Source organism: Erinaceus europaeus, chromosome 20 (genome assembly GCF_950295315.1).
Source record: "Erinaceus europaeus chromosome 20, mEriEur2.1, whole genome shotgun sequence".
NCBI lineage: Eukaryota > Metazoa > Chordata > Mammalia > Eulipotyphla > Erinaceidae > Erinaceus > Erinaceus europaeus.
Window position 1 is genome coordinate 1,179,601 of NC_080181.1, and position 19,966 is coordinate 1,199,566.

The 19,966-nt window shown below is 51.8% G+C and overlaps 1 protein-coding gene across 4 annotated transcripts in view; it reads left to right on the forward strand.

The window, feature by feature from the left end:
- Window positions 1–19,966, forward strand: part of FAT3 (FAT atypical cadherin 3) — a 362,716-nt gene that overhangs the window by 255,950 nt on the left and 86,800 nt on the right. For all 4 annotated transcript variants that reach the window (XM_060179643.1, XM_060179646.1, XM_060179644.1 and 1 more), the window contains exon 5: window positions 18,732–19,046. In XM_060179643.1, the coding sequence (XP_060035626.1) occupies window positions 18,732–19,046 (315 nt within the window). The remainder of the gene's footprint in view (window positions 1–18,731; window positions 19,047–19,966) is intronic.

Below are 19,966 nucleotides of genomic sequence, written 5' to 3' on the forward strand. Positions count from 1 at the left end.
AGGTCTCTCCTCCTACTCCACTTCTTCCTCCTCCTCCTCCTCTCCTTGCCCCTCTCCCTCTCTATTTCCCCCTCCCCTCTCAATTTCTCTTTGCTGTCAAATAAATTAAAGAAAAATGCAGGGGGGGGGTGGCTGGACTGGAAGTGGTAAGATTCATACTGCAACATAGAGCCCCAGCAATAGTCCTGGTGGCAAGGAAGGAAGGAAGGAGGGAGGGAGGAAGGGAGAAGAGGGGAGGGAGGCAGAAAGGGAGGAGGAAAATGCACTATTCCTCAGTAGAATAGAAAGCACAATGGTATACACCATATTTAACACTGATTTAAGATTTCTCAGAAAACTCTGCCTGTAATTTCCAGTTGCAAGGAAGTTCTCCCGTGGAATGTTGTGGCATTGTTATGGTACTCTGGTACTTCTGACCACAGTCAGAAGTGTAACTAGAAAATAAGCCACCTCCCAATCAACAAGGACTGCTGGGCTCTTCAGTGCCGGCTGCCCTGCTCTCTGTCTTCACAGGGCTAAGCAGCAAGCTGAACTCAACAAATATGCAGTGCTGATAACATTATTGCTCAGAATTCATTTAGCACTTGCTCATCTTTTGAGTGTCACAATGCTCTGCCTACCAGGTGCAGGGAATTCTAATTTAATGCTCATTCTGAGCCTTTTTTAGCTCTTGGAAGGGTAATGACCCGTGTGTATAATCCCCCACTTCAGCAGGACATTCCTGGAGTGAAGCCACAGAATTGTCCACAAATTCATTAAAAACTAGAAATCTCTTTTCCCACACTAAAACTGTAGGCTTCTCCAGCCTTTACCCTGCAGCGTACACACACACACACACACACACACACACACACACACACACGAATCTGGGAGCACATCATTGATAATTAAGTAGTTTCCATGACAGAGGTGGAAATCAGAAGCAGAAGAACCTGGGACATATACTTACCAGAACAGCTGGGTAGTCACTCAGCACAGGTCAGCAGTCACTTGTCCTTGGACAGTCTGAGGGCCTCCACATTTTCTCCTGTGAACCTGCGTTTTCTTGTCAGTTCTGGAAGCACTGCCCACACACTGTTTGCACCAATACTGCCTTTGTTATCTGGACACATTACCCAGCATCTGATAGGCATTCTGGAAATATTTAGTGAGTGACCTATGACGGGGAAGTTCCAGCTGTTGTAGAAAGCCTTGGTCTTAACTGTCTCACTGCTTTAGAAAGAAAATTGTTGGGGTTACCTAAAAAAATTCTTAACTTTCTCTCATATCTCATCTGAGGCTTTTTGTGCACAGAATTGGCATACTTTTTAAAAAATCAGATTTACCAAGAAGTGTAATTAATGCCCTGGGAATATTTAAATTGACATTAAATCAGTGTAAATTACATTCATGAAAATATGCAAATACTGGGTATGAGTCTTGGTTCATGGCTCCTGGGTGATGGAGTAGTTGAATAAGGGCAGGCACCCCAGCATGAATCCTGACACTTCACCTTGGCAGTGAGACACAAGGTGCCCTAGAACAATGTGGCCCACCAGAGTGGGCGGTGAAAGCTGAGCCACTGCTGGGCAGACCAGTGGCTTGGCCTATCAGCCAGAGATGAGGCCTGGGCCTGTGGAGACTCGGGCACCTGCAGGGAGAGGCCTGGCATGAGCCAAGCACAGGGAAGGTGAGTGTGCACCTTTGGGAGGGGTGAGGATGGGGCGGGGGGGGGGGGGCGAGTAGCTCGTCAGCTGTGTGAGTGTGGGAGTGTGGCTGCAGTGGAGTGGGGGCTTTGGAGGGGGCACCGCAGGAGGTGGGAGGGCACTGGCAGAGAGCACCAAGGACACTGTGGACACAGCAGGAGCTGGGGAACACTAGAGGGGCCCTGGGTCACAGGCCTGGTGAGCCAGCTGAGGAGGTGCAGAACCTTCAGTGGTCCCCAAGCAGAACGCAGAGCCAGTACACTTGTCATAGAGAGGGTCCCTCTGAGGGAGTCTCTCCCCCCCCCCCCGCCCCAGTCTGATGCTGGTGGTTAAGGGAGCACTTCTCCCATCTAGTAAAGGACAGCCCATAGGGACAGGATGGGTGACTCCCGCAGAGGGGCTACAACACTGCTGTGTTGTAGCTGACTGCTGAGGCCAGGTGAGGGGTTTCCCCAGGTCCTCCCCTCTGGGGATGCTGCCTCAACCCCTCCTCACTCCCAGCCAGAGGTTGCCCACAGGACAGGCCTAGCACACCCCGTAGTGCAGCAGCACGGGGACTCCCTCCCGATGGGCAGCACAGCTCCACGTTCTTCACACCTGCTCATTTCCAGGAGGCTCTGCCTGGCATGTTGGCCCCCTGACCTGACCTGGGCTGGCCAGCTGTGCTCCCAGCCTGGGGGTGAATTGCAGCCCCTACTCCCAACAGATGTGCCTGTAACTCGCCCCCATGCACAGTAGGCCTTCCAGAAGCCCTCCTGCTGGCAGGCTGTGCAAATGGACCCTGGGGCTAGGGCCCAGGCCGGTCCCTCTGGAGCTGACACTAGGCCTGTCCTGTTTCACAGAGGACAACACATAGAGCCAGGTGTGGGTTCCAGCAAACCTGAGGAGCATCTGGTCTTGGGGCACATGTGACCTGTGGTGTTGACCAGTCCAACAGTGGCCAGGATCCATGTCCTCAGCACGCTGCAGCCGAGGGCTGCCCCTGGACAGCCCAGTGGCAGTGGTGTGGGGGCCGTGCTGGTTCCTGGTTTCACTCAGCCCTGGCCAGCAAGGTTCCCAGGTGGCTGCAGGGGCAGCAGGGCATGCCGAAGCCAGGCCAGAGAAGCACAGGCTTCACGTACTACACCCAGCCCCAGCAGCCCTGCAGGATCACAAGCTGCATTGTGGTGCACAGCACTGCAGAGGGGCCATCAGGAGCCCACTGTGACAGCCTCCCACAGAGCAGCAGTTCATTGTGTCATTAGGCTGTCAGGATTGTCGGGAGTGGCTTATCTCCACCTGACAAGAATCCTCAGTTTGGAAACGCCGCGCCATGTCTGCACTGACTGGGAAGTGTGAGTGGCATCTGAGAGGAAGCATGGGCCTGTGGGGGGTTTCAAAGGTTTCACAGCAGGGTCTCTGACTCCTGTGCTCTGCCCTCCTGTGCTTCCTCACTCACAGGTTCCCCTCACGTTGATGCCCACGCACCTGGGTGCCTGTGCTGTGCTGTCCTGCCTTCTGGGGGAAGCCTGCTGAATGCCCACCCTGCTCAGAACTGGCCTGATGTAGCAGGGCAGAAGGGGGTTGGCTGGGCTGGAGGGGCCATGGCCTACACCTGAGCTGGAGCAGACGTGTGGCGGAGGGCAGAGGACCGCAAGCCACACAGTCAGACTAAGCTCAGAGCCCAGCTCCGTTGCAGCACTTACCACCTGGCATGGGCTCCGTTGCAGCACTTACTACCTGGCAACAGGCTTTGTCTTGCGCCATGTGCAGATTGCAAAGCCAGTGATGGCGCGTAGCCAGGTCCATGGTTTCCCTGCACCAGCTCGCTGTGGGGGGGAGGGCTAGTGACCTCTGCATCTCTGGCTCTATGAGGAGGCCCCACCAGGAAGTAAGTTCTACAGGCAGGGCTCTGCTCCCCTGCCATAGAGGCTCCAGAGGGGTGGCCGGGAGCCTATGTGGTATCTCTGCTTCCGTCCCACCCCTGCTCTTAGCAGCGGGGGACCCTCAGAGGCATGTTCACAGCTCCCTCTTGGTGCCCACTGGAGTTCCCGTGCTACCTGCCCTCCTGACAGTGCACCATCCTGGGCTTCTTTGCTTCCCAGGGAAGCCCAGCTAGTAGGTGGCTCAGTCAGGATCTAGGGCCTCTCCTGCAGTGGTGTGTGAGCTCTCCACTGCATCCAGGATGAGCTACCATTCTGGGACATCTCCCAGAGGAGCCATACCCCAGGGGTGTGTGTGTGTGTGAGTGTGTGTGTGTGTGTGTGTGTGTGTGTGTGTGTGTGTGTGTATGTGTGTCAGAGCCCAGAGTTCTCAACAGAAAACCATGTGATTTCAGTAAAAAGGTATGCTAAGTGCATCACAATACAGGCAGATTGTGCTAATGCAAAGAATAAAAATTCATATAGATCAAAAAAGATATTAGTAGGCCTTATCAGCTACTAGTGATAGAGAATGTGGGGGGCATGGCATTCCTTGTGGTGGCTAGATGTTCTCAAATTATTTCCACAAATAGCCACCCAGCTCTGCAAATATGTAACATGTAGGGGACAGAACTTAAACTATGAATCTCATGACACGGAAACTGCATCTCACCACAGTTCCTTTATTGTTGTTGTTTTTAAATTGTGTCCTGGGGAAAGACAGCTAAGCATTTCACACTCCAATTTTGAAAGCCTCCTTCAGATTCAAGTTTTGATTGCAAACAGAAAAATCCACCCATTTAACCTGGGGGTCAGGCAGTAGCACAGCAGGTTGAGCGCACATGGCGAAAAGTGCAAGGACTGGCGCAAGGATCCAGTTCAAGCCCCCGACTCCCCACCTGTGTGTGTGGGGGGGTGTCAGTTCATAAGTGGTGAAGCAGGTCTGTAGGTGTCTCTTTCTCTCCCTCTCTGTTTTCCCCTCCTCTCTCTATTTCTCTCTGTCCTATCCAACAACAACAGCAATAACAACAGTCATAACCACAATGATAAAACAGCCACACAAAAGGGGAAAAAAAATAGCCTCCAGGAGCAGTGGATTCATGGTGCAGGCACCAAGCCCCAGCAATAGCCCTCAAGGCAAAAAAGAAAGAAGGAAAGAAAGAAAGACCCACCTACTTTAACCCAGGTGAGCTGGTCGTGGGCTTGCTTTCCTGTTCCTAGGCTTCAAGTCTCCATTCTGCTTCTGGTCCCACAGGAGGGAAGAGGCCTTCCTGCTGCCGAAGGCTTAAAGATCCTAGTTAGAGCCCCCAGCTCCCCACCTGCAGGGACGTTGCTTCACAATTGGTGAAGCAGGTCTGCAGGTGTCTATCATTCTCTCCCCCTCTCTGTCTTTCCCTCCTCTCTCGATTTCTCTCTGTCCTATCCAACAGCAACATCAGTGGCAACAACAGCAATGACGACAACAACAAGGACAACAAAAGGGCAGGGGAAAGGCCTCCAGGAGCATTGGATTTGTAGTGCAGGCACCAAGCCCCAGCAATAAGCTTGGAGGCAAAAAAAAAAAAACAGAAAAAGAAAGGAAAGAAGGAAGGAAGCTGTTAAGCTTTGTCATTGTTCCAGTTTTATTCACATGCCAAGTCTAGGGTTTACAGAGTTTCACATGGGAGGGAGTGGTTTGATAACTTCTAGGAAGCTATAAGTCATGGGTTCTCTTTACTCAACATTTAAGGATATTTAGTTTCTCAAAGACTAAGTGTCAAAGGCTCTTTAGTTTTTTTCATCATTCTACTTAATATTCAGGAAAGAACATTCTTATAGCCAGCAACTACAGTTTCAGAACAACACTGATTTCAGTATCTAAGTCATCATAAATACTGATTTGCTGAGGGAAAATACAGGCAACCTCAAAATCTGGGAAAGGAGACATTGTGGTTGTTAGGAAAAGAGACCTTTAGCTGACTTGCCCTTCAAGTCATTGGTCAAAGAATACTACATTATCTAAAATGTGAAATATTTTTAGTGACATCGGAGGGTGGAAGGTACTTAGATGCCTAAAACAATCCCTCACATGTGATGCAATAACATTTAACAAGTGCATAGCTAGGAGCAACAATTAAGGCTGATAAGTCACTCTAGTTCAAAGTATTAAAATAGTTAGAACCTAAACTAATAGAAAATGACAGTCAAAAACAACTCAAGAAACCTGGAATGTCTAAAGCCATTCCATCTCAGATCATGACTTCATTTAATGTTATCTGTCAACTGGAGTGTAAATGCTAGGAGAAACAGACATGCTAGCCATGAGCCACACAGGCTTACCACACAGGCTTGACACAGAAAGTGGGCTGAAGAATGGAAGCAAGCATGAACTACTCAGATCAAGGCTGTGGGCTTAATATCAGGCCTGCTCAGTGGAGGTCTAGATCACAGTGACTTGTAACTCTTGGAATGAACACTCAGTAAAACACTGCTCTGAAGACAAAATGGAAGAAAAAAACAGCACCTTCAAAAGTTATTAAAACCACCCAGTGTAATATGAGGTTCCATTAACTTTGTAAACAATTACAAGAAAAATGTTTTGGTAAATTTAGCACATTGATTTTTGGCAAATTTACTTTGGAAAACTGGTCTTTCTGCCTGTTGCTTATTTCAGCATACTGATTTTTAACAGTCCCTTCTGATATCTGGTGCCCTCAGAGAACACACTAGAATCTTTTTGACTGAAATGAACATGGGTTGTGATGCGACTGGCCGGGCAGGGGAGCCTGAATGGGCACTGAGCCGGACTTCAATGGAGCTTGAGGGAGGTGGCCCATCAAGGGAGACAGATGGGACTGGAGCTGCGGTAGTGCCTTAGGAGGGTATGTGATCAGGGATTCTAAGAGGAGGGCCCAACTGCAAGTGTTGCTTTTACCTGGTTTGTAGCTGGCAGTTCTGTGGACAGGACAGGTGGCCTCTGCTAGGGGGGCGGGGGACCGGGCCAGGGCAGGGGCTTCCGCTCTCCAGAGCAACTGGAAATATTCCAGAGTCTGGCCTAGACCACTGGTGGTTGTCACTGGGGGCCATTTTTCCCCAGTGGTGTTAGATAAGGTCTGGAGATATCTTGGAAAGCAGTGATCCTGCCTGGGGGTCATGTACTGTTTGTGACTGTTCTCAGCCAGCAGATGCAACTCCATTCTGCCTGTTGATTTCTGGAGGACATTCTCCATGTGTCAGTGCACAGCAGATGCCGCTTTGCTCCAGCCCAGGTGCAGGGGATCAGGGGCTGCAGGTGACTAGATGTGAGCCCCCCCCCACCCTGTGCTGAGTCTAGAAGCCACTGTTTAGGGATTCCTGACTGTGTGCCTCATTTCGGCCTGGAGCAGACACCCACCCCCCTGCATGAATGAACGTGATTTCTGCAGCTGAAGGCTCCTCTCCATTTTTGCTGAGTTAGGGAAGTGTCATTAGCACTGTAAGGTTATGAGGGAGCTAATAACAGTCATTTCCATGACTATGAGATCCAATTGCAGTGCTCACAGAAAAGTCATCTCTGCTCACAGGGCTGCAACAACTACCTTCCTGGGAGATGGTTCACTGGCTCTAGCCAGAAGCACCAGCTCTGCAGCTCTGCAGCTCACACCTTAGCCCCTACAGGGCTTCCTTCACCCCAGAGGTGAGTGAAGCCCAGAGTGCCTGGACAGGACCAGTGCAGCAGGACAGACGCAAGAGGGACTGGACACAGATTAATGATGGCAGTTACTGGGTATATGAGCAGCTTTAAGGAACACTATTTAAAATTTTTTTAATTTAACTATTTAAGAATAAGTTAATTAAGAACACAACACACCCATCCAAAAAGATCTGTGTACATATATGTTCTTAGCAGCACAATCTGTAATAGCCAAAACCTGGAAGCAAACCAGGTGTCCAACAACAGATGAGTGGCTGAGCAAGGTGTGATCTATATACACAATGGAATACTACTCAGCTATCAAAAATGGTGACTTCACCGTTTTCAGCCGATCTTGGATGGACCTTGAAAAATCCATGTTAAGTGAAATAAGTCAGAAACAGAAGGATGAATATGGGATGATCTCACTTTCAGGCAGAAGTTGAAAAACAAGATCAGAAGAGAAAACACAAGTAGAACCTGAACTGGAAGTGGCATATTGCACCAAAGTAAAAGTCTCTGGGGTGAGTAGGGGGGAGAATACAGGTCCAAAAAGGATGACAGAGGACCTATTGGGGGTTGTATTGTTATATGGAAAAATGGGAAATGTTATGCATGTGCAAACTATTGTATATACTGTCAAATGTAAAGCATTAATTCCCCCAATAAATTCTCTTTTAAAAAAGAATACGTTAATCAAAAGAAAATAGCTGTCAATATCCTGCAGTGCTCTGTCATAGCCCTTATACTTTGAGCCAGGGGCACAGTCAGCAGTTCCAGGCCTGTGGCCTCCCACTCTACCTCCTTAGCACCAAAGCTGTCCTCCCCGTCATATGTGCAGCAGAGTTACTGGGGCAGGGATTTGTGTTATTCTGGTGATCATGGGAAGGGAGCAGGTTGACATGCACATTGGGCCATTCTGTGTCTTGTTAGTGAGTGGGTCCCCATTAAAGTCCCCCAAAAAGAATGTGGGCAAGTAGGCATCTTCTGATAGTGCTGTGACCATGGAGTGGCAAGTAGGCATCTGCTGATAGTGCTGTGATCATGGTGTGACATGTAGGCATCTGCTGATACTGTGATCATAGTGTGGCATGTAGGCATCTGCTGATAGTGCTGTGATCGTGGTGTGGCATGTCGGCATCTGCTGATAGTGCTGTGATCATGGTGTGGCATGTCGGCATCTGCTGATAGTGCTGCGATCATGGTGTGGCATGTAGGCATCTGCTGATAGTGCTGCGATCATGGTGTGGCATGTAGGCATCTGCTGATAGTGCTGCGATCATGGTGTGGCATGTAGGCATCTGCTGATAGTGCTGCGATCATGGTGTGGCATGTAGGCATCTGCTGATAGTGCTGTGATCATGGTGTGGCATGTAGGCATCTGCTGGTAGTGCTGTGATCATGGTGTGACATGTAGGCATCTGCTGATAGTGCTGTGATCATGGTGTGGCATGTAGGCATCTGCTGATAGTGCTGTGATCATGGTGTGGCATGCAGGCATCTGTTGATACTGTAATCATGGTGTGGCATGTAGGCATCTGCTGATACTGTGATCATGGTGTGGCATGTAGGCATTTGCTGATAGTGCTGTGACCATGGTGTGGCATGTAGGCATCTGCTGATATTGCTGTGACCATGGTGTGGCATGTAGGCATCTGCTGATAGTGCTGTGACCATGGTGTGGCATGTAGGCATCTGCTGATATTGCTGTGATCATGGTGTGGCATGTAGGCATCTGCTGATAGTGCTGTGATCATGGTGTGGCATGTAGGCATCTGCTGGTAGTGCTGTGATCATGGTGTGGCATGTAGGCATCTGCTGATAGTGCTGTGATCATGGTTTGGCATGTAGGCATCTGCTGATAGTGCTGTGATCATGGTGTGGCATGTAGGCATCTGCTGATAGTGCTGTGATCATGGTGTGGCATGTAGGCATCTGCTGATACTGTGATCATGGTGTGACATGTAGGCATTTGCTGATAGTGCTGTGACCATGGTGTGGCATGTAGGCATCTGCTGATATTGCTGTGAGCATGGTGTGGCATGTAGGCATCTGCTGATATTGCTGTGACCATGGTGTGGCATGTAGGCATCTGCTGATATTGCTGTGATCATGGTGTGGCATGTAGGCATCTGCTGATAGTGCTGTGATCATGGTGTGGCATGTAGGCATCTGCTGATAGTGCTGTGATCATGGTGTGGCATGTAGGCATCTGCTGATACTGTAATCATTGTGTGGCATGTAGGCATCTGCGCTGATAGAGCTGTGATCATGGTGTGGCATGTAGGCATCTGCTGATAGTGCTGTAATCATGGTGTGACATGTAGGCATCTGCTGATAGTGTAATCATGGTGTGGCATGTAGGCATCTGCTGATACTGTAATCATGGTGTGGCAAGTAGGCATCTGCTGATAGTGCTGTGACCATGGTGTGGCATGTAGGCATCTGCTGATAGTGCTATGATCATGGTGTGGCATGTAGGCATCTGCTGATACTGTAATCATGGTGTGGCATGTAGGCATCTGCTGATACTGTGATCATGGTGTGGCATGTAGGCATTTGCTGATAGTGCTGTGACCATGGTGTGGCATGTAGGCATCTGCTGATAGTGCTGTGACCATGGTGTGGCATGTAGGCATCTGCTGATATTGCTGTGACCATGGTTTGGCATGTAGGCATCTGCTGACAGTGCTGTGACCATGGTGTGGCATGTAGGCATCTGCTGATAGTGCTGTGACCATGGTGTGGCATGTAGGCAGGCATCTGCTGATAGTGCTGTGACCATGGTGTGGCATGTAGGCATCTGCTGACAGTGCTGTGACCATGGTGTGGCATGTAGGCATCTGCTGATAGTGCTGTGATCATGGTGTGACATGTAGGCATCTGCTGATAGTGTAATCATGGTGTGGCATTAGGCATCTGCTGATACTGTGATCATGGTGTGGCATGTAGGCATCTGCTGATAGTGCTGTGACCATGGTGTGGCATGTAGGCATCTGCTGATAGTGCTGTGATCATGGTGCGGCATGTAGGCATCTGCTGATAATGCTGTGATCATGGTGTGGTGCACAGGTATCCAACCTGCTCATAGTTGCAGTGTGTCCATGAGACTCAGTCAGGAGCTCTGGAAGCCGGGGGTGGGGCTCCTTGACCTTTTAGCTCTGCACCTGGGAGGAAGCTGATGCTCAGAGCTGTTTGCTGAAGACCTGAAAAGCTTCTTCTGCTAATGTTAATTCAGAATTGCTGCATTATAGTCACCACTGATTGCTACTTCACTGGTAAAATCTTGCACTGGTAAAATCTTACAGAATCTTTCCCAGAGCTGTCCCCAGGTAGCACGTTGTGGATGTTGAGACCTGATTGAAATACCTCCCACAATCCCAGGACCTGGCATGGCCATTCAAGGGAGCTGTCCCCTCCCTCTCCTGAGGTGGATATGGCTCCCACTGGCCCTGGGATGTCCCTGGGAAGCAGGCTCACAGTGGGCCCTGCCCACAGCCTGTTAGTGAATTAAAGAGCCATGACTGTCATGTGCTCGCTCTTGTCCAGCTGTGTACCCAGCGCAGAGCCCCCTCCCTCCTCACCCCCAGAGAAGCAGGGGACCCAGAGGCTCTGGGACCAGGCTGCAACAGTGTCAGGCAAAGCAGAAGAAGGGTGGGTTTGTAGGCAGCGCTGTGAGGAAGGGAGCCTAATTCATGCCTGCCGGCCCTGAAGAAGGTCAGACCTACTTGGAGAAGTACCCCTTCTCTCTGAATCCTGGTGGCCAGAGCATTAGCACTGTGCACCCCACTCTGCCGACAGCCCCAGCCTCATAGCTCCTGCACTCGCAGAACCAGTCTTTGTGAGGAAAGTTGGCAGCATAGAAGGTCTAGCCTCCCGTGCAAACCACAGGTTCCTAGCACAGGTTATAAGGGATCTGATGCCGTTGTTGAAAGCCTTCACTAGAGGCAGTCTCAGTCACTCTGGGCCGGCTTTGCTTTGTGCTCCTTTCAGAGTAGAAAGGAGTTCCTCCTCCTGGCCCTGCTCCTCACTGCCACTCCTCACTCTCAATAGAGAGCTGGAACCAGAAGATGATTACACACCTTCACCGCAGTACAGAGACAACAGTGTGTCTATGAATTCTTTTCTCCAGTGGATCTTTTTTCTCATACCTTTCCAAAAAGGTGCAACTTTCAGAAAGCTGAAACAATAATACCTCACAGAATCCGCAGTCATGATTCAAAATGTTTGGGAAAGCAGCAGGTGAAGTGTGCTGCCAGAAGAGTGGGAGGAAGTGAATTCTAGACAGTCTGCCAGCCTCGCCTGAGACTGTTCCCTGTCACCAAGGTGGCACGCCAGCCCTGGCCCCCAGCTCTGACGTCCAGCCACCCACGTGTGACCACAGGTGTCTCTCTGGGCAGCCACAGCCTGGGGCCACGGGGACAGCAAGAGCAGAGCACTTTGTTCCACTCCAGTGTGACGAGGCTGCGTCACACTGGAGCCATCCATAAGCAGGCCCGAGGCCTCCCCAGAGCTGCTGCACCACAGGGTGTGCGTGCGTGTGTGTGCATGCGTGCGTGCATGTGTGCGTGTGTGCGTGTGTACAAGTCACACAGAGAGCAAAGATTTACCACCCAGCCACTACATGAGAACTGACCTCCATTATCTTGAGTCTTTCGGGCAGCCAGCAGCAGCTGCCAGCACCTGGTGCCCTCTGTGGCCCTGTGGGGCTACTTGTGGAGCTCTGCAGGAGGCCGGAGCCTGAATGCTCAGACAGGACTGCTGACTCTTGTTGGCCAAGAGTCATTTCACCACGGTCTTCCTCTGGCTGTTCATTCTAAGATCTTGTCATTAGCAGCTCCCCTGAATGTCACATTGTGAGGCTTCCCACCACCTCTCATGAGTTCTTGGGACTTATTTTGTCTTACTTTGCTCAAATACCGTAGGCCTTGGCATACTCTAACAAAGCTAGGAGGGAAAGGATGCTTGTTGCATAAGCTATGTGTTTAATCCTGGAGTGAGATTTTGCAGGTGACTAGGGTGGGTGCCTCTGAGCACTCAGCCCTGCCGGGGAGTGTGTGCCCCCCAGGATGTGGCGTTTCTGCTGCAGCTGCCCACAAAGAGCAGCTCTGACACAAGGGACTGTTCATGGCTCATGTTCTCTGTCACCCAGCAAAAGCCTGAGAAGGCCCCACACGGGCTCTGGAGGCCTGGCCTGAGGGACCTATGGAGGGAAGAGAGAGAGGCGGGGCTGTCCCGGCAACATTGCCTGCATCTCAGAGCAGGCGGGGGCTGTGGCCACGATGTGCAGCAGGGCACCCTGAGGGCTCCATCCCAGGCTGTGCACACCCTCTGCACAAGCCACCCACTCTCCTTCCACCTGGCAGTGGGCACCTCATGTTCTGGGAGGTTCCTTTCAGACTCTGTTTCCATAGCTCAGGCTGGACAGAGCCTGCTGGTGGAGTCTGCAGACACTCAACTGAGTTGGGCGTTTTTATTTGGTTCCTGGGCAGAGAGGCTCTCGTTTCCCTTCCCTAGCTTCACACATTTCATCTATTGGGCTTTTGGCGTGGGCAGGAAGTTGACCCGGCATGGGTTTGCAGCTTCTCCTGTCTGGCGAGGAGGTGGGCCTGGCAGCACAGTGGGGGTGTTCTGAGTCCTCAGCTGCAGAAGGACCTGCAGAAGGAAGTGTGGTCTGGCTGGGAGAGCATGTGACTTGTAGGCATTTATGGCATTGTCTTTCAGGAGACTATTAATTCCCTTAAGTTGATCAGTTCTGGATCTGTTTGATTCATGGTCAAATGATAACTTGACTTTTCCACTCTTGTCTCAAGAAGCAGAATCCTTAAATAATTATAAGCATACAAATGTTTAAAAGAAAACCGCTAGGGCTGGGCATGGTGTACCCAGTAGAGTACACACATGACCATGCACAAGGGCCGGGCTTCTAGCTCCTCCCCACCTTCAGGAGGGAAGATTCACAGCTGTGAATCAGTGCTTCAGGAATCTTTTTCTCTCCATCTCTACCTCCCTCTCCCCTCTCAATTTCTTTCTGTCCTATCAAATGAAGAAAAAAGGGGGGGGAGGGAAATCCACTGATAATAGTGGGTTCATCCTAGAGGCATCAAATCCCAGCAATGACCCTGATGGCAATAGGAAGGAAGGAAGGAAGGAAGGAAGGAAGGAAGGAAGGAAGGAAGGAAGGAAGGAAGGAAGGAAGGAAGGAAGGAAAAAGACAAAAAAGGAAGAAAAAGCCGCCCTTAATTTTATGCCGCTCATTCACATGCTCAAGAACTATAGCAGTGCGTGGCGAGCAAGCCTGTGGTAGTTGCTGTGCATTCCTTGCTACTATAACAGTGCATGGCAAGCAAGCCTGTGGTAGTTGCTGTGCATTCCTTGCTACTATAACAGTGCATGGCAAGCAAGCCTGTGGTAGTTGCTGTGCATTCCTTGCTACTATAACAGTGCATGGCGAGCAAGCCTGTGGTAGTTGCTGTGCATTCCTTGCTACGGTGCTGACGGCTGGCTGGCTGGCTGGCTCTTCTGGATGTGGTGTGGCACTGTCATTGCTGTTGCAGCTCAAGCCGTGTGTACATCCTGACATCTGCCCTCATCCATCTGACTGGTGGCACTGAGCAAAGCTGGCGGCCCAGTGCCTGTCCCTTCAGAGTGCAGCCCTCTGTGATGTGGTAGGAACACACACTGTGTTTCCCCAGGGGCTGTGAAAACAATGCCTGTTGTGTGGGGAATGCCAGAGGACCTGGACTCTAAGTGTTCTGCTAATGGGGTGCTGTTTGTTCCCAGCATCAGGACATCTGCCTCTTGTGTTAGCCATTGGGGAGCTTCACATGATTCAAAATGAGGGTGACTGGCTTCAGCTCAGAATCAGAACTACTTCCTAGAAACAGGACAGCAAGGCAGGACACAGACTCCTGCGCCAGGGCACAGCCTTACCCTGATACCTGCTGAAAGCCAGAGGGAACTGGCAGTGCACCAGCACGTGTCACCCCCCAGGGAAGGGTGACGAGGCGGCCTTGAGGTGGACCTGGTTCCTGACGGCCCTGCAGAGCAAGGGGTGTGGGCGCACACACACAGGTCAGATGTGCCTGTGAGGGACCAGATGGTGAGTGAGAGAGACAAGTGCCTCTGTCTGAGGCAGCACTAGGAAGCGGCTTTCATGGGCCTTGGGGGCCTCTGGGGACACCCGGAGCACCAGACAGGAGAGAATGGGCAGGGGACCCCCAGGGCTGCCAGGAGAGGGCCCTCTGTGCTGGGAGAGTAAGTGCTGCATGGGAGCCCTGCTGCCAGAGGAGTCGTACTCCTGCCGTGCAGCTCACCCAGCTCCTGCCTTTCTTGCCTTTGCTGGGTCACTTAACAGAAGCTCCAAGGAATCTGTGCTGCAACTCACACTCAGTTCCTGGTCCCTGTGGGCTGAGCGATGGAGGAGCCTGCTCTCACGGATGTTCTGGGAACCTACTCTCACAAGCAGGGGTGGCCGGAGCCTTCCAGCAGGGCAAGGGCATCCTTGGACCTGGGCCCTTCAGAAGGAGGGATGGAGGGAAGGGAGACTGGAGCCAGGGGACCCAGGTGAATCAGGCTGGAAGCTGTGGAAAAGCAGGAGGCAGAGCTCATCAGGGCAGTCCTGTCATCCCTGCAGGAACACACCTAAGCACAGGTCTCTGCTGCGCCCTGGACCCTGACTTTCACCCCGAGCTGAGCGACAGGGCACAGGCAGTGTCCACCCACAGAGACCACCTTCTTCTGCTTCCCAGTGGCTGCATCCAAGGAGGGGAGTGGCTGTTTGTGCTGCTCTGAGGTAGGGGAGCCAGCCAGGACAGACAGAGCTCTGGCACCTGTCCGGGGGTCCAGGAACACCACCTCCTGCCATCCTGGCTGCAGAGAGGGCACGGGGAGTCTCCCAACAGAGGCCCTGGTGTCAGAACTGGGGGCTGTGCGGGGGTTCCAGTAGGACATCACCACTTGTCTCAAGAATGCTCTTCATGGTCACTTGTGCTAACAGAGTGGGTCTGCTGTTTGAAAGGAGTTCCTGTGTGTGGTGATCTCCAGCTTCTAAGGAACTTTGGGGAGGTGTTTTGTTTCTGCTGACAGGAGAAAAGTCGAATCAAGCAAGTTTTATGAATAGAAGATGATGAGCAGATAAGGTCAGAAGGAAACTGAAATGCAATGGAGTCAGTAGCTGATGTGCACTTCCCTGCAGGGAAGAAAGCTCAGAGATGAGCTGGGAAGCACTTCATTTCCTGAAGGGAGGAGACTGAGGCGGTTGCTGCCAGAGAGAAGTGGTCAAAGTTTTTTCTTAAAAAGCTGCTGTTTGGTCCAAGAGATGGCACAGTGGATAAAGCATTGGATTCTCAACCATGAGGTCCTGAGTTCAATTCCCTAGCAGCACATGTACCAGAGTGATGTCTGGTTCTTTCTCTCTCCCCTATCTTTCTCATAAATAAATAAATAAATAAATAAGCTGCCATTTAACATGGGAAGTCTCTAAACCTGCCTCTCAGTTTTGTCATGAGCCTAAAACTGCCCTAGAAAATAAATCCCAGGGTCAGAGAAATAATTCATTGTGTAGGCTGAGTGCCTCGCTATGTCTGGAGCCCTGGTTCAAGCCCCAGAACCACACGGGAGTATGGGGGAGCTCTGCCCCCCTCCCTCCTCCTCTCCCTCCCTCTTCACCTCCCTCTATATATATTTCTCTCCCCCCCCCTCTCCCCCTCTCCCTCTCCAGCCCTCCCCCTCCACTGTCTTTCTGACTTTCTATTGAATGAGAAATTGACCTGGAACTGGTGAGGTTTTGCATGTGAGAGGACCCCACTGTGCAGAGCTGGAGTTCTTTGGGGTACGGATGATAGCTCAGCAGGTGAAGCACATGCCTCGCCATGAGTGAGGTCATGGACTCCTTCATGGGCAGCACATGGGACAGCACAAACTGTACCAAGGAAATCATAAGGATAGTGTGGTGGTACTCTGCCTCTCCCTTGTCTGTCTGTCTGTCTGTCTGTCTGTCTGTCTGTCTAGAAATATAGAATACATGTAGAGCAGGGAGACCGCTTGGCAGCATGGCACATGCACAAGGTCCTGGGCTCATTACTGCCACCTCGCTAACAGGCTAAGTAAAAAGCTCGAGAGCTGCCACCCAGCGGTCACTAAGCCTACACACAGCATGGTACAGACCCTGGGGTGACATCGGGTGCTGTGTCCTGTGACGCCTCCACCCACAGCAAGGTGGCATCTGTAAGTGGAGGCAGCTCCCGAGTGAAGGCCGTGGGGCCGAGGCTGCCAGTGACAGAGAACCCAGTCAGATTCACCGTGTCTGTCCTCCAAAGCTGGTGACTCCAGCCAGTGGGTGTTCCTGATCCCAGCCACTTGGATCAGGGGTGCATCCCCACCTCCAGACCCCACCTGCATTCTCCTCTCCTCCCTCCTTCCTGTCCGTGCAACCTCACTCCACACTGGACTCATTTTCCTTCCTTTCTTCTGCTTTCCTCTTGTTTCTCCCGTTTCCTTCTTTGTCCTTTCCTTTGCTTGTTTCAGATAAGGAATCTTCCCATCAGCACCGAGAAAGTAGCTCACTTGGACAGTGCACCTGCTTGGTCAAGCACACAACCTCGACTCAAGCCTGGCCCCCACTGCACTGGAGGAAGCTCCGGTGCTATAGAAGCTCTCTGCTCTCTGTCTGACAAGGTCTGCCCAGAGAGATAAAGCCCCGATCACAAAAGAAAAAGAAGTTTTCCCTTATAAAGCACACCATTCCATAAATCTATTACCCACTCTGTGTACACCTGCGGAAATGTGTGAGTTATGTCTCAGCTGAGGACAGAGTGGCAGAGTGTGTCACTGCCCCTGTTCCTGCATGGTGCCCCCTAGTGGTGGCACAGGAGGCCACATGGGCATACAGAGTCTCAGGGCCAGACCATCGGTCAGGTGGGTGTCCCGGCCAGGCAGCCAAGGGTGTGTGTCTCCTGCTGGCTGTCACCCTATCCCTCTGTGGACAGTGTCCTCCCAGCAGCACAGCTCAGATGTTGAGCCGGTGGCAGAGGCCTGACTGCTGCCCAGCACGTCAGCTCCCTCCAGCCACTCTGCTCTCCCACTTGTGAAGAGGACAGAAGGTTGTTTTCACCCTCTCTGCTATCCTGGGAGGATCACTCATTTCTTGCTTATGAAGAGTTTTGAAGATAAAATGCAAATTTAAGAAAAACATCTACTCTAAACACGTTTCTTCTTTCTTATTGAATCTAGCATTCTACAAGAAAGAGGTGAATGAGGAGTTGGGCGGTAGCGCAAAGCACAAGGACCCACATAAGGATCCCAGTTCGAGCCCCCAGCTCCCCACCTGCAGGGGAATCGCTTCACAGGCGGTGAAGCAGGTCTTCTGCAGGTGTCTGTCTTTCTCTCCCCCTCTCTGTCTTCCCCTCCTCTCACCATTTCTCTCTGTCCTATCTAACAACGACGACATCAATAACAACAACAATAATAACTACACCAACAATAAAAACAACAAGGGCAACAAAAGGGAAAATAAATAAATAATTTTTTTTTAAAAAAAGAAAGAGGTGAATGGAAGCCTCTGCACTGGCAAGATGGTAGGTCAGGGCCACTCGCAGGCACTTGCAGAGAATACCAGCATGTGCTTTCTCTTCCTGGTTTTCTCAGTCTCACATCTCTGACTAAACTGGGTATGAGAACACAGTGAGTGGTGCAGGTAACTTAGCAAAGTGTGTGTGTTAATGCACGGTGATCTGTGAGGCTTCTGGTCCAACGCAGGTTATTTGTCAAGTCCATCTGGGGTTCTCAGAGTGCTAAGTGTGGGGCTGGCTGCCCCCAGCCCAGCAGTGTTGAGGATGACCACGGACAGGGTAAGAAAATAACCAGGCCACGTGTGTCTGCATGGGTGCCTATGTGAGCGGTGACCAGGCATGATCCGCACAGGCATCTGTGAGGGGCGGGAACCATGCTGTCCATAGCAGGTCTTGTAAGACTCTAGTGGGTGTAGTCAGATATCCTCTCTGGAGGTCAGGGTCAGCAGCCGCAGTGTCTGCCCCTGCCCAGAGTGCGTCCCTGCACCCAGTGACCTCTCTCACCTGTCCCAGCACGCTCTTGTAGGACATGAGGCCCAGCTCCCAGGAGAGGGTAGTGTGCTTGTACTGTTAGGCAAGTGGGCTAGGCCTCCTGCCTGCCCCATGTGTGCACAAAGAAGAGGATGCTGTGTGTGCAGCAGCTCTAGGCAGGAGGAGGGCTAGCCCAGCTGTCTAAGGCTCACCTTGCAGCGCCACCTGCAGGTGTCAGGTCACGCTGCAGCTGGTCCTCTGGGCCCTCCCTCAGCAGTGATGCCACGCATGGCCGGGTGCCTGGCAAACTCTGCTGTTCAGGGCAAGTGGTGGGGAATCCCCGAGACTGGGGAAAGCTGAGATACCCACAGCGCCAGGGGCCTGTCATGCTGACAGGGCATGAGAGAAGTGTCTCTCGGTTCTGATGCAAGTTGCTTCTCTCAACACTCAGGTCACCGTAGCAGATGGCGGTCCCTCTCCAAAGCAGTCAACCGTTTGGGTGTTGGTTCAGGTCCTGGATGAGAACGACAACAAGCCAGAGTTCCCAGAGAAGGTGTACCAGATCAGGCTGCCTGAGCGGGACAGGAAGAAGAGGGGTGAGCCCATTTACAGGGCCTTTGCCTGGGACAGAGACGAGGGCCCCAACGCAGAGATCGCCTACAGCATCGCGGACGGGAACGAGGACGGCCGTTTTTTCATCGACCCGAAAACCGGCATGGTGTCCTCCAGAAAGCAGTTCAGCGCAGGCAGCTATGACATCCTTACGGTGAGAGAGCCCCCAGCCACCGTGTGGGAGGGGTCTTTCTTCACTCACACTCGTCCCCCTGAGCATGGGCTCCTGGGGCCAAAATGCAGGCCCACATACTACTGGAGTCCCAGCCCCCACCCTGTGGCCATGCCTTCTGGGGGCCCCACCCCAGCGTACAGCCTCTGTCATCTGCCCAGCCCACAGCTCTCCCCTGACTTTCAAAGGGGCTCTGGGCCGCAGCAGGGACATCCCGCACCACGCACCCCCACCACGTCTTCCCAGAGGCAGCGCACTCTGCCATTGGTGAGAGCCATGGGGTATATCACAGCTCTGTGTATTGTGAGAACTGAAAGCAATAACTTTGGTTATTCTTGTGGTGAAATAGAAAACAGCCGTGAGTCCTACGCCATGTCAGGGGCTGGGTGGTGGCACACCTGGTCGAGCGTACATGTTATAATGTGCAGGGGACCTGGGTTCAAGCCCCCAGCCCCCACCTGTGGGGGGAAAGCTTTGCCAATGATGAAGTGGTGTTGCAGGTGCCTCTCTTTCTCTCTCTTTATTTCCCCCTTCCTCTCAGTTTCTGGCTCTATCCAATAAATAAATAAAGATAATACAAAAATAAAAAAGAAGAGCTGTCTCTAAAGTGACAGTCTGCCCTCCCACCGTAGTGCTCGGTACGCACCCCTGGGGCAGAAAGGGACCCTGGTCCCCACAGCAGGCAAACTCCAGGGGCCAATGTGTCGCTGTCCTCTGCCCCCCGTCTTACCTGCCAGGCGGCCCCCCTGTTATTACTCCAGAGTCTGGTCTGAAGGCCTAGATTCTCAGTGCGATGGCTTCCTTTCCTGCTTAGTCCCCTACTGTGGATGGAGAAAACAAGGTCCACCCTGTGTAAGGTGGTGGTGGTTCAGATCATCAGGGGTGTCTTTTGGGAGCCCACG